At 33.2% G+C, this 13,849-nt stretch overlaps 2 protein-coding genes across 10 annotated transcripts; one reads left to right on the top strand and one right to left on the bottom strand.

Annotated features, from left to right (window-relative positions):
* The first annotated feature begins 2,371 nt into the window (after window positions 1-2,371).
* On the top strand, window positions 2,372-6,631 carry LOC110642614 (BEL1-like homeodomain protein 1). Of its 5 annotated transcripts, none has more exons than XM_058143680.1 (8): window positions 2,372-2,388; window positions 2,649-2,753; window positions 2,923-2,975; window positions 3,356-3,460; window positions 3,617-4,423; window positions 4,852-5,225; window positions 5,343-5,403; window positions 5,494-6,631. In XM_058143680.1, exons 5-8 carry the CDS (start codon window positions 3,659-3,661, stop codon window positions 6,322-6,324), a joined length of 2,031 nt encoding a protein of 676 aa, XP_057999663.1. In that variant the 5' UTR covers window positions 2,372-2,388; window positions 2,649-2,753; window positions 2,923-2,975; window positions 3,356-3,460; window positions 3,617-3,658; the 3' UTR covers window positions 6,325-6,631. The 5 variants fall into 5 exon arrangements, with proteins under 5 accessions (XP_057999663.1, XP_057999664.1, XP_057999661.1 ...); XM_058143681.1 differs by lacking the exon at window positions 2,372-2,388 and adding an exon at window positions 2,478-2,520; XM_058143678.1 differs by lacking the exon at window positions 2,372-2,388 and having other exon boundaries at window positions 2,603-2,753; window positions 3,353-3,460.
* Window positions 6,632-6,937: 306 nt separating this feature from the next.
* On the bottom strand, window positions 6,938-12,242 carry LOC110642616 (BTB/POZ domain-containing protein At3g05675). 5 transcript variants are annotated; one of them, XM_021794722.2, is made up of 4 exons: window positions 12,085-12,242; window positions 11,079-11,142; window positions 8,788-10,063; window positions 6,938-7,325 (listed from the first exon to the last, which is right to left on the bottom strand). In XM_021794722.2, the coding sequence occupies exons 2-4, from the start codon at window positions 11,079-11,081 to the stop codon at window positions 7,207-7,209; spliced, it is 1,398 nt and encodes a 465-aa protein (XP_021650414.2). In that variant the 5' UTR covers window positions 11,082-11,142; window positions 12,085-12,242; the 3' UTR covers window positions 6,938-7,206. The 5 variants fall into 5 exon arrangements, with proteins under 5 accessions (XP_021650414.2, XP_021650417.2, XP_021650415.2 ...); XM_021794725.2 differs by having other exon boundaries at window positions 6,938-7,320; XM_021794723.2 differs by lacking the exon at window positions 12,085-12,242 and adding an exon at window positions 11,727-12,078.
* Window positions 12,243-13,849: the final 1,607 nt, after the last annotated feature.

Here is a 13,849-nt window from a genome sequence, read left to right as displayed (position 1 = left end):
TTATTTTCTTCAGCAAGGTCAATCAACTCCTTGAAAGTTGGGCTTGAAAAATTGAAAGATTTCCCCTAACTATTGATAAAGATTCTTGCGTAAGATTGCCGGAAAATAAAGGATATGCATTCAATTCTACAATAACTGCTTCATTTTTTATTTTAATTCATTCTGATACTGTGTCATAGGACACTGCTATAATTATTATAATTAAATGCTTTAATATTGGTTAATTTACAAATCATATTTAGATTTATTAATCAATTTTATTTTAAGAAATCATTCATAAATTTGAAATATTGGTTAAAAAAATTGCATAATATTCAAATAGAGGTTGCAATATTTTTATATGATCTGTCAATTTTGCACCCAAACCTAACTTTGCCAGATGAGTTATGTGCTTTTTAGTTACAGAATTAAGCCAAGATAGGGAAAAAATATATATATATACATAACAATGTTTCACATAAAAAAAAATTGATAATCAAATGGTGTGATATTAATGGAAGGAAACAGAACTACAGAAGAAGTATTTTCAATGGGTATAAGAAAAGACTAGGGAGGGGCAGCTAATAATTGAAGAAGAATCTGACCAAATGGGTACTTTCAGAAGTATACGGGGTGGATGAGCAGCTTTCACTAGCAGTGAAATTAGTTAATGTGAAAGGCTGACAGAGAGAAGTTATAAAAGTGTTTGATGTGGAAGAATCATAGGAAAAGAATATATTTATATATATATAAATAAATAAATTTTGGACTCAGTAGAATTAAAATTCATTAATTTCAGTAATAAATTAATGGGTTTGTATTAATTAACAGTAGTGTCTATTTTTAATTACCAGGTGATGATCAAATAATAAATTATATATTGTGTCCTTGTTTGAAACCCAAGTCCTGTTAACATCAAAGCTTCATTCTTGCACTTACCCTTGTTTTTCTGATGGTGATAGAAGAAATGATTTCTCAATATACGGTCCTATATATATATAGAAGGGTAGCAGACTGGTCCTGTAAAGGATCTTGCCTTCTGGTCCATTTGTGCATTTCTTTTATTTATTTACTGTCAAAAACATTCTTAATGCAAAAATTACATTTTCTTTCTTAACAATTTTAAGAATGCATTTCTCTATATCGAATTAATACATTATTATTTGTCAATATGTAATTTTCATTTAGATTTACATCAAATTATAGAATATATTCGATACACTAAAAATATTCATAATAAAATAATTATTTTTTAAATTTAAAAATATAAAATTTATAATTTTATAAGTAAAAGTACACATAAATCGATAAACGGTGAGAAGTAGGGCTATATTGAGAGAAATGCATGAATTTAATGAGGACCAAACATTGAATTTGGTAGGTTTAGACTTAGAGGAGTTCATTTTTTATGGTACATAAGATTAAAAAGAAACGTGTTTACACGTTTCAATTGTATATATTGGAAAATAATTTTATATGAATTTTCTTTTTTTTTTTATATATATATAATAAAAATAAATAAATAGATAACAATTAAAAAAAAAAAAGATAATTAGATGAAGACCTTTTTGGAGCATTAAAGTAGCTGTTGTATGGTGGTTGGTTGTGTGTTCCTTAGCAATTTAATTGCTTTATCTTGAAACACTGGCATCCAACCAAAATAAATTTTAAAATTTAAATAAAATTATACCAAAATTATGAAAAAAAAAAAAGAAAAGAAAGCAAACAAAAATATGAAAAAGACAAACAGATATTTATTATTGAATTGAAGCATAGGGACCCTCTCACCCTCTTTCCTCTCTTTCTTCTTTCTGAATGTTCATATGGTGTAACTGTTATATATATAATTAAATTTTTATTATTAATTATAATAAAATTTATGTATAATTTATCATAATTAATAATTATAATAAAATTTTATATATTTTTTATTATATAATTTTTTCCTAAATTCACAGATTATTAATAAAAATAACTAAAGAATTAATTAAAATTAAATTAAATAAATCAATTTAATCTGATTTTAATTTACATTTTATGAAAATTATTTAAATTTCATTCTATTTGCAAATTGATCATCCATGCTCGCCTCTACTCAGGTCTTCTCTATCATCATGATTTACCATCATCATCAATTCATCAGCTTCCTATTTCTCTCTTTCTTCCTTTCTTTAATTCTTTTTTTCAATTTTTAAACTTTAGGGTTTATGAGAAGAGACGTTCCTTGCTTTTCAGCCGTAATTTGTTTCATCTACTAAATTCCCATTTTAATTTTTTTTTAAAAAAAATTAAAAACTATTTTTAATTATTTATATATTATTTTCACACTTGCCTTCTGGTTGCAGCAAATGATGATTTGAAAAATGGGAGGTCAAATCAGAGAAGTTCTCTTGTTTGATGTACTCGCAGGTACCTCACTCAAAACCCATTAAAAGAGAAAGATAGAAAAAAGAAGCAACATACATAATTTCTGATGAGTTACTCATAAATCTGCCCAAAAATGTGAAAAAAAAAAGAGAGAAACTTAATTTTGGAAAATAGGTTTGTGATTAATCTTGATTGCTAAATATAAAAATAAATGGTATGGATAATTAGAGAATAAAGATGGGTATCTTTTTCTCAGCCTTTTTAACCAAGTCTTTCTCTTTACTTCTCTTTTTCCTTTTCAGTAAGAGAGTTGCAGAGATTTTAGTCTGACAAAGGGCTTTCCCTTGTGTGAAGAGACTGATCATCCAAATCCCATAGATTTATTCATCATTCATACATATAGACAGGTTTGTGTCTCTGTGTGTGAGTTTTCTTTTCTTTTTTTCCTTTCCTTTCCTTTCCTTTCTTTTCCTCTCCTCTCTTTTTCCTTATTATGTACTTTCTTTCTTTCTCTTAATTTTCTTTCATGGGTTTTAGGTCATTGTAAGTGAAAAAAAATTCTTGTTTCCTTTGCAGTGCAGATGAGATGATCATGAAGCACGTGCACACTCAGATTTCCATCACAACAGGTTCCAATTATATAAAAACTAATACTATAATCAATTCTTCTCTCTCTTTCTCTATCAATCTCTCTCTATTTCTATATATATATATATATAAAAGCAAACTTCCTCCATATATCCTCCTCCCCTTCCCTCTTTCTGTTCTTGTTCTTGTTCTTCTTCTTCTAGATGTTCTGTTCTTACTCTATAGGATGATGAAGCAGTAATACCATAATTTGTAGTTAAACAAGAAGAAGAAGAAGCAACACAATAATTCATTCTTTCAAGATCTCATATTTCTTCAAACTTCAGTTCTTGGACCCATGAATTTGCATAGCTATATATTCTTTCATCTTCATTTGCTTTCAGAATTCCTCATTCTTTTCTTGTCTCTTCGCTCCCAGCAGGCTTTCACTGAAAACAGAATATCAGAGTTTCCTCCTGTAAGAGTATTCCCATCGATTTCAACTCCTTCTTTGATGGGTTGATCAACGCATCCACACTATCGCAAGGTATTTATGTATGTATAGTGTGAGTATATGCATGTACGTGTAGAGAGGAAGCAGATGAAGTAGTGGTTTTCTCTCTCCTTTTTTTTTTTTTAATGTTCTTGGATTTGATATGTGGATGTGAAGTTTAAGTAGCTAACTAACGTAGTCTCTTTTCAGTCCAGAGAAAAAGTCTATAATTTTCCCAAGAAAACAAATCCGATGGCGACGTACTTTCATGGGAATCCGGAAATCCAAGCAGCAGCTGCAGCTTCAGCTTCAGCAGAAGGACTTCAAACCCTCGTCCTCATGAACCCTACTTATGTCCAATACTCCGATACTCCACCGCCACCGTCTTCCAACAACCTCCTCTTCCTCAACTCCGCCGCTAACAACCTTTCTCCTCCACCGCACCTCTCTCACGCGCATCCCAACGCCCAGCAATTTGTCGGCATACCTTTGGACTCCCATGACACTTCTACTTTGCATGGACTTATTCCGAGGATTCATTACAATCTCTACAACCCAGTTGACCCTTCCACGGCTGCGCGTGAAACTCCACGCGCTCAGCAAGGACTCTCTTTGAGCCTTTCGTCACAGCAGCAACCGGGTTATGGGTCACAGGCTCAAGCGGTGTCAGGTGAAGATATTAGGGTCTCTGGTGGGTCAGCATCCTCAGGTTCAGGGGTGACTAATAATGGGGTGTCTGGTATTCAAGGGGTGTTGTTGAGCTCCAAGTACTTGAAGGCCGCTCAGGAGCTCCTTGATGAGGTTGTTAATGTGAATAATAATGGGATTAAGACTGAATTGTCCAAGAAGGGTAATGGGATTAGCGGTAATAATAGCAACAAGGTGATTGGAGAATCATCAGGCGGAGATGGCTCAGCTGGTGGCGATGCCGGTGGGAAGCGCGGAGCAGAGCTTACCACGGCGGAGAGGCAAGAAATTCAGATGAAGAAGGCAAAGCTTATCAGCATGCTTGATGAGGTATGTGGTTTTTAATATATTTATTTATTTAACCAAGGATGATCAATTCAATTGTGTGTTTGTTTTGCGGCGTGATGAGGTTTTCTCTATAGTAGTTTCTTGTGAAAATTAAGCCGAGAGGATGAGGAATTTTAAGAAATTGGTTTCTATCATTTGAAGAGATCCATGAAAAGGAATTGGGTCCATAATTTCAATGTTTTGATCTTTTCATAGCTTCTCCAAGTTCTTGAATGATTTCAAGTGTCAACTCATAATTCACTCTTGAATTGGAAGAGCCATTAATCTGTTATGTTAGTTCGGATTTTCGCCTCCAAACAAATATTAGGCTTTAAAAGAAGAAAATTGAACAAAATGATGTTGAATTTTCATGAGATTAGATCAGAGAGAGATCAACACTTATTGTTGGTTCATTTCTTGTTAAATTGAAGGTGGAGCAAAGGTACAGGCAGTATCATCACCAGATGCAGATAGTGATTTCGTCATTTGAACAAGCTGCAGGAATTGGTTCTGCAAAGACATACACAGCTCTTGCACTGCAAACCATCTCCAAGCAATTCCGGTGCTTAAAAGATGCAATAACAGGTCAAATTAAAGCAGCAAACAAGAGCCTAGGTGAAGAAGATTGCCTTGGAGGAAAGCTCGAAGGTTCAAGGCTCAAATTCGTCGATCATCACCTTCGACAACAACGAGCACTTCAACAGTTGGGAATGATCCAGCACAATGCTTGGAGACCCCAGAGAGGATTGCCAGAAAGATCAGTTTCAGTTCTTCGTGCCTGGCTTTTCGATCACTTTCTCCATCCGTAAGCACTTCAACAAACTGGGAAATGATCTTCTTTTTTTCTTTTCTTTACCAGCATCTTAGATATACAACAATTTTACTCATTGGTTCATGTTCAATTTGTGAACTTGTCTTTCAGTTATCCTAAAGATTCTGATAAGCACATGCTGGCCAAACAGACAGGGCTCACTAGGAGCCAGGTATGCACCTAACTCTGCATTTTTTTTTTAAACTCTATTCCTTTCTCAATCGTTGGAATTCTTATGCTTAAATGTTCTGTTCTATTACAGGTGTCTAATTGGTTCATAAATGCTCGAGTTCGGCTTTGGAAGCCAATGGTAGAAGAAATGTACTTGGAGGAAATTAAGGAGCAAGAACGGAATGGATCAGAGGACAAAACTAGCAAGAGCGAACAGAATGAAAATTCAGCTTCAAAATCAGTGCTGCAAGAGAAGGGTTCAGTTAATGATAATCAGACTAAAAGTTTCAAGTCCTTGGACAGTTCTCCAAACCAGAATGGTCCTGCAATTTCAATATCTACAGCTTCAACATCCCCTGTAGCAGGAAATGTACGAAACCACTCTGGCTTCTCCCTCATAGGGTCATCTGAATTTGAAGGGATCACACAAGGAAGTCCAAAGAGACCTAGAAGCACTGAGTTGATCCAATCCCCAACTAGTGTTCCATCCATAAACATGGATGTCAAGCCTGGCGAAACGAACAATGAACAGGTTTCAATGAAGTTTGGCAATGAGAGGCAGAGCAGGGATGGCTACTCATTCATTGGAGGCCAAACCAACTTCATTGGAGGTTTCGGGCAATACCCAATAGGGGAACTTGGAAGGTTTGACACAGAACAGTTCACACCAAGGTTTCCTGGGAATGCTGTTTCTCTCACTCTTGGCCTTCCCCATTGTGAAAACCTATCCTTATCAGGCACCCATCAAAGCTTTCTTCCCAACCAGAGCATTCAATTGGGAAGGAGAGTAGAAATTGGCGAACCGAATGAGTTCGGAGGCATTAACACATCCACACCTCACTCTTCAACTGCCTACGAAAGCATCAACATTCAGAACAGAAAGAGGTTTGCAGCACAACTGCTGCCAGACTTTGTGGCCTGATGACTAGGACAAGGCCATGGAGAAGTCACCAGTGGAGGTTTCATGGCTTCAGGATGTCTTCACACTATTTCTTGCTGTTCCAACCATTAGTAGGGAACAAGGATAATGCATGGTAGTGTAAAGAAAGAGCAAATTTCACATAGTATAGGTCTATACTTTGGCATATAACCATTTGAGTTCTTAGACAGCTTAGGATTATATGAGTTGAGGATTGTATATTATTTTTGTAAGTTTTGAAGATGGATAGATGGATTGATATCATAAGGATTATTGGGGTATACTAATATATATATATTGATTGTGAGCATATATGTTGTCATTCCATGCATGGATGGTAGCTATTATTATTATTATATTATTATTATTTTCAATTATAAGATAAAAAAATGCATTGATGGTTTCATTATAAACTCTTTATTGCACATCAGGATCATAGTCTGCAGTTGGCAGCAACCTATACTTTCACCTGCATTCTTGGAAGGAAACAATCAATGCAGTTTCAATCAGTTTTTTTAACTCTGATTTTTAGTCCATTAATTGCTGAATTACACAAAAGGAGCAACTGAGCAAATCTTTTTTCATTGCATGACCCATCCACCCAATTCTAGCAAGATTCAAACTTAAAATCTTCCTATTGAATTCCAAATCCCACCTGTGTTTTTCCATGCAAAGTTACTAGAGCAATACAAAAAAGCTAATGCACTGGTAATCTAGCATTTTATGAGCACCATCTCTTAGATCATGGAGAGGAAAAACGAAAAAATATCATGAGATTCTTTCAAATCAATATGTTAGCATCAGCCATAAGCTGCCCCAGACTTAAGGGAAATCCATTGGTCAATTTTCAGAACTCTGAAGAGCGAGCTTCTTGAACCATCAATATCACGTCCCATTCAGACCAAGGTTACACAGACAAGTCACCTTGTTTGCAAATATAATTTTCTGATGCATGTATCCTATGAGATTAGATGAATAGAAGTGGAACCCCATAAAGGTCTGCCCTAGAAAAGTTTGAAAGAAACAGAGGCAGCAGAAAATGAAGTCAGCGAGAGTGAATTGATATAAAACTAACCAATCCAAATGTTGCAAAATCATTGCCTAATTAAAGAAGAAAAGGAAACACAATTATTTTATATTATGATATAAAATATACAAAAGATACCAGATATAGCAAAAATAACTATTTATTTATAAAGATTGCTTGTTTGGCAAGGATATTGATAACTTTGACCTAAACTAGTATAATATTATTATTACTAACATGGATAGAAATCCTCTCAAACAATTTCTATATTCTTCTGGTAGGGTCGTTCACAGATTCAATTTGACCTATAAATCAAACGGATAAATTACTGAAATAGACTTTGGCAATACAAGGGGAAGGGCACATATGTCTCTCATATTCTTACCAAACTTCATCATGCAAGAAGTCTCATGCTCTGAGACACCCAAGATTATTCACAAGCCAATCCTACAGGGATTAGCATATCATAGACTGTATCCACTTTTCTCACGACTTTGGAGTTTGGACGTGACAGTTTGCTAATAATAGATCTCACAATGCCATTATCTTCTTGAGAATATCAACAACATGATAGAAATCCACAGAGAAATATTTTTCCACTTCAGTGGTTTTTGTTTATCTATAAAGTTATTCAAATTTCTACTCTCTACCAAGTATCTCATGCCCCATGGCCAGTTGTCACCAACAATATTCATTCTTCATTCAGAAGATCAATAGTGCCCAAATAATTGCCTAGAATAATTCCAATATAGCTTCATTCAATTTCTTAAGTGGTTAAAGTTTAGTGTGCGCTAGAAAAGGAAAATGCATACAAATCAAATTGTTAAACTCATAGATATGATATCTACAAATCCATATTTCACAATTGCCCAGCTGATATCTATGTTCATTACTCTTTAGATATATTCTCAGTGCCTAAGGGTCCCCTCGCAATAGTATACTACCCTCAACCAACATGGTTTTATGAGTATCAAAAAAATCATACACTCGTGAACTCAGCTTAAGATACTACAACTACCACTTGAATAAAAAACATGAAATCAGCACAAGCCAACATTATAACATAATGCCAAAATATAGAAAGATTACAGAACTTTCATTTTTTGGGGGACAGATTACACAACTATACATCTTGAATTCAGTTGTTCTAGAATAAGAAATATTCACAATTACAGTTTTTACAATCAAATAGTTCCTAGCAATATAGAACTAACAAAAACCTAGCAGCAATTTCATATTTTGAATAATAAGCTAAGAATCAATGCACCTACAGCCCTTGTTCTCTTGGACCTTTCTTTCTATACCAACCTCTGATATATGCAGATGAAAGGAAACAAATGAATTCTTAATACTAGCTTAAGCAAAATTGGACTAAATTTATGCCTAATGAAACAATGGAAAATAGGTTACATGAAATTATCAAAGTGTGTCTGTCATACCATGGTTTTCCTTTATATATGCTAGTCTTCTCTTGGCAATCTTGGACCTGTAACACCAAACCTCAAATGCTTCAGTAAAGTCTGGATAGTGAATATGCTCATTCCCCAACCATTCAGTCAAAATCTCTGCCTGGTCTCCTGAAGGCAATGCAAGAACTATTGAAACAAATGCAGATTCCAAGGACTGCCACATCTCACCATCCATCTTAAGCTCCATAGCTTCCTCATCATTAGTTGTCACAGAATCAATTAAAGGTTTTGAAACCCTCACAAATGGAAGCCAAGCCTTCACCACATGAAGCCGCTTTGCAGTAGGCAATATAACAGTGCCATACCCTATTGCTTCTAAAACCTTTGATGTCACCTCAATAACCTTCAACTTTGTCTCAATTATTTCACCTGCTGAACTAGCATGTTTGACAACTTGAAGTACCTTATCGGATGCATCTACCCAACTGTTGACAAATTCAAATATGATTTCCAACTTGCTTAAAATTTGACAGGCCCATGACATATCCGATAGATGACAATGAAATGATTGCATTTTCCCTGACTCAGAAACTGATTCTACAGGTTTAAATAAGAAAGTGTCCAGTAGGTTGTTAAATCTGCAAAATAGTCCCTTCACACATTCTTTTACAATAGATTTTATCTCATCATCAGCACTTAATAGAGGGGCATCATCATCTTCAGTAAGCATGTACTCCAGCTGCTCTTGTGCAGAAGTTTTAAGATTATTCATGGGTGAAGGAGGTGATGATGTGGCAAACTGAACAGCTGACAGAAAAATTCTCCTTATAGTTGATGAATTAACGGGTCGAAGACGGGCAAGAATTGGCTCTGCTTGTGATCCCATGCCTGGTATGACCCTTAGAATCTCCTCCTCCTCTGCTTCTTCCCAAGGGACTGCTTCTAAGTAATTCACACAAGCGGTAACAATTTGTGGGCACCCAAGTTCAACAGCCACCTGCAGAATACCAAGGGCATTCTTCACACCATGCCATATGTCATCTGATGAGCCATCTATAGCAACATATAGAAGGCGAACAAAATTGACAAAGTGATCAAAATCTGCTTCTTCACAGTGGACTTCAACACAATTCCGTGAGTCAATGATCTGGCAAGTTGGCCAGTTCTCAGAAAGACGGTCAGCAAAATACTTGCTCTTCTCTACCAGGATATGAGAATGACAATAAAACCAATCATCTCGGCCTTCCTGCGTTCGTAGCCTTACGACAACATCACTGGTTGATCGGTCACCAATCCTACTCAGTGCCTCCGTTTAATTAATCAGAAACCATAGGAAAATGTATGAGCAAAGTTGGAAAATTAGACATTTACAAATTACTATATATGCAAAAAATAAGAAAGAAAAACATGAGAATAACTTGTTAAATTCCAAGAAGTTGTATGGTAATACATCACTTACAACTATTCGATAAATTACATGTAGCACTGCACTATCAGTCTCTAATAAAACCGAAAAAAAGGTACCAAAACCTATTTTGTACTGTGTATTACCCTTGACAAAAACTAATGGAGTGCATTTTCTCTTCATCGTTCTATCTTTTGTTTTTTTTCCCCCATTCCATTATACTTCATTATGATTTATTAGATGAATCACAAGCAAGGTTCATCAAGAGAGTCTTTGCAAGAGAGGAGAAAAAGTTAGAGGAACAGAACCCAGAAAAACAATAACAACGAAACAAGAGCAACGTCCATGGCAGTAATTCATTCAGAGTTTTTAAACCCAAAAAATAAGACAATAAAATGCAGAATTTTCAATGTCCTCAACTTAACTTGTACAATTTCATTGCTAATATTAGGAAATTAGTACATACACTCTTAAAGAAGAAATAGAAAATCATTATCAAGGGTTTATCCCAATAAACAAATGAAAATGCTGCATTTGGACCGAAATTTTGAAATGCTAAGATATGTATCTGAATTTTAGTTCAAATTGTATAAATCAGGATTTGGACTTAATAAACATCCAGTTCAACTAAATCTTAAAGAGTATTCAAAATTACACTTTTTTGGGGAGGTATTTTAAGTTCAGCATCAAGCTAATTTTCATCCACACATAAACCTGATATCCATTCAATGAATCTATCTGACTATAACATCAAAATCTACATATCATGACACTAAAACCAACATTAAATTCAAATGCCTCTTCATTTCAAGTCCTCTGATATCCAAGTATTACACTAAATGGAAAAAACCAAAAAAAAAAATACATGCATGCGGAAATGTAGAAAATTATTACAATAAGTGACTGGAAAGCTTACCATAAATGCAAACTGCACTAATAAGTATTTATCTTACTCAGGGCTCCAGTAAACGAATGAGAATCTGCAAGCAAAAGAAGTGTAACTACATAGTTAAAATAGTTGATTAAAGAAAGTAGTATAACTAGAACTCATGCAACTTATTGGATGCTGCGTTAACTTTCTGACCTTGCCGTAGCAATTAGGGTCATAAACTCAACCAAAGAAAAATGCAGAATAATAATCTAACTAACAGGTACAGCGGATGGAATCTAAAGTTTGAATAATAAAACAAACTGCATTCTCAATAAAATTTCCAAGATAGGCATTATATTAATATCAGAGATCACATTCCAATATCAAAATGTTAACATACAACCAGACTAAATGGAAATTAAAAGACAACTTTCGTGAGTATACCTGCAAACCTTATTAAAACATGGAACCCTCTTAACCTCAAATTGAACCAAGATTCATCCAAAATTAGAGAAACAGAAAAAGATCATATTCTATCAATTGTAGTACCCTACTCACACTATTTATCCAGAGCCATTCAAATATAATGGAACACTCAATGGGAGGCGGGTCTGTGTTAAACAACAAACTAGCATCATGGATAAACTAAATGCAAAAAACCGATAATAAATTGGCTCGATGAAGAAAACCCACAAACAGATTGGGCCTGCATTTTGACCCTCATTTATCAAACCAGCATTTTAATTTATCTTCTCCACATGCCCTCTTCACCACTACGTACTTGTACACCACCTCTAGAGGTAAAGAATGAAAAGCAAGAAAAAAAAAAGGGGGGAAAATATGAGAAAGAAAATAAAGATTTGCAAGCAAAGCAACGGTGGGTGTATAAAGAAAGCCCTAAAAACCTGTTTTCTGGCACAAGAAACCAAGTGCCGAACTATGGAAGTAGAAGTTCAAAGAGAAGCAAAAACTGAGTTCAAATTGAAGTTTCAATACGAAGAGAATATATACTGAAGCAGAGAAATGAAAGGAAGAAGCTAGGAATCGAAACCTCTTCGTGTCTCATAATCTTGCCTCTTTCTTGATTCCGCAACAGGATTCAACAGCAGTAGATTACATGGTAAAGCATAAGCTTTGCCTCGGTGTCTGTCTCTCTCTGAAGTGTCGTCAAATGTCAAGTGGGTTTTCTGAGCGGACCCTGATTTTCTCACTCCAAGCGAAATTGCCCAAATACTTGATTTCGTTTTGGGCTTTTGATTTGAAAGACCTAGCCCACTGTGTTCATGTCCAGTTTAGTTTGGACTTACATTTCCAAGAAAAGAATTATTGTGCCCTAACTCCTCACAATACCAAATTGATTTTCAATTAAATTTTTTGATGACAAAAGAAGTGGAAAATATGTTTGAATTTAGGTCTATTGAAGATTAAAAAAAAACAAAAAAAAAGATGTTTTCACTAATTGATAATTATATCAAAATTTTTTTAATTTTGATTGGAAAAGTCTAAACCTTTAATATTAAGAATAATTGTATCCAAATTTTAAAATCTGTATCAATAAATTGTAGATTTAAATGTTTTGGAAATCCTAAATATCAAAACAAAGTGATTTAGAAATTGTTTGTGCTTAAAATGTGAAAATACTAAAAATTAGGTTATAATGTTGCTATTTTTGTGGGCTATTTTTTAAAATATATTTGGAATTAAAATATGAATGATATGTCATTACAAAGCAGATTATTTTGTGACCCCAATCTGATAAAAGATGATAGAGAATTGTTTTAACAATAATTCATTCTCGTCACTAATCCGTATGTGCATATATTCTATTCTTTTTTTAAAAAAAAAAATTTGTAGGGGTGAATATTATTTGATTTAAATAGAATAAACCAAATCGAACCATCTTAATTTAATAATTCAGTCTGATTTTTAAGATAATTCAATTTAATTCGATTTTGTATTTTAAGAATTTTTATTATTTTGGTTCGATTCGATTTTGAAGACAAAAAAAAATTAATTAAATCGAATTACTTTATTATTTTTAAATTGATTTATTTTTAAAAGAAATTTACGGTAATTATATATATAAATTATTTAATTTTATTAATTAATTATTATTATATTCAAATCAATATTCAAATTAAATCAAATAACTTAAAAATTAAGTCTAAATTAAAAAATAATTAAAACTAAAAAATAAATTAATTCAAAATAAATCGAAATAGAACTGTTAAATTTGATTTGATTTTTTATTTATTTTAATTTTATTTAACTTTTAAAACATAATAATTTAATTAATTTAATTTTAATAATTCCATTCGATTGAACTGGATGCTAAAACCTGGGAACTTGCAGCATTGGAAACTAGAGATTTTTGTGACAAAACCCTTTAAGTTAAAACAACGTAAAACCCCTTTTGATATACCATAATTGGTTTTTAATTTATTTTTGTTGATGGGATATATGTTATATTAAAAATTATTTTTTAAAATAAAAATTTAGTAAAAAAATTTATTTTTTATTTTTTATTGATCATTACTCTAATAATTAAAATTATATAGATCGATACCTTAATAATATAAGTTTATTTTGTCGAAATTATTAATCATTAAAATATAATCTTTTTAATTTAATAAATCACATTAGTATAAATAATTTAAAAATTTGTTATTGAATTTATAAGGAAATTTTATATTAGTTAAATTAAAAATTAGAGGCACATACTCTAAGTTACCATGTATATATAATTTACCCCTACTTTCCTGCTCTCAGGCGGTGAAAACAAGCAAGTGGCAGTGGAAACTTCAAAGAGACGGTAC

This window comes from Hevea brasiliensis, chromosome 3 (genome assembly GCF_030052815.1).
Source record: "Hevea brasiliensis isolate MT/VB/25A 57/8 chromosome 3, ASM3005281v1, whole genome shotgun sequence".
Lineage (NCBI taxonomy): Eukaryota > Viridiplantae > Streptophyta > Magnoliopsida > Malpighiales > Euphorbiaceae > Hevea > Hevea brasiliensis.
This window is presented reverse-complemented; position numbering and strand designations above follow the sequence as displayed.

What these genes read in the sequence shown, in the direction of transcription:
- LOC110642614 (XM_058143680.1), top strand. Translation starts at nt 3,659, where the DNA reads ATGGCGACGTACTTTCATGGGAATCCGGAAATCCAAGCAGCAGCTGCA. An exon ending in TTCGATCACTTTCTCCATCC is followed by an intron (nt 5,226 to 5,342) that starts GTAAGCACTTCA and finishes CTTGTCTTTCAG; the next exon opens with TTATCCTAAAGATTCTGATA. An exon ending in CAGGGCTCACTAGGAGCCAG is followed by an intron (nt 5,404 to 5,493) that starts GTATGCACCTAA and finishes GTTCTATTACAG; the next exon opens with GTGTCTAATTGGTTCATAAA.
- LOC110642616 (XM_021794722.2), bottom strand. An exon ending in ATATATAAAGGAAAACCATG is followed by an intron (nt 7,326 to 8,787) that starts GTATGACAGACA and finishes AAACTTTTCTAG; the next exon opens with GGCAGACCTTTATGGGGTTC.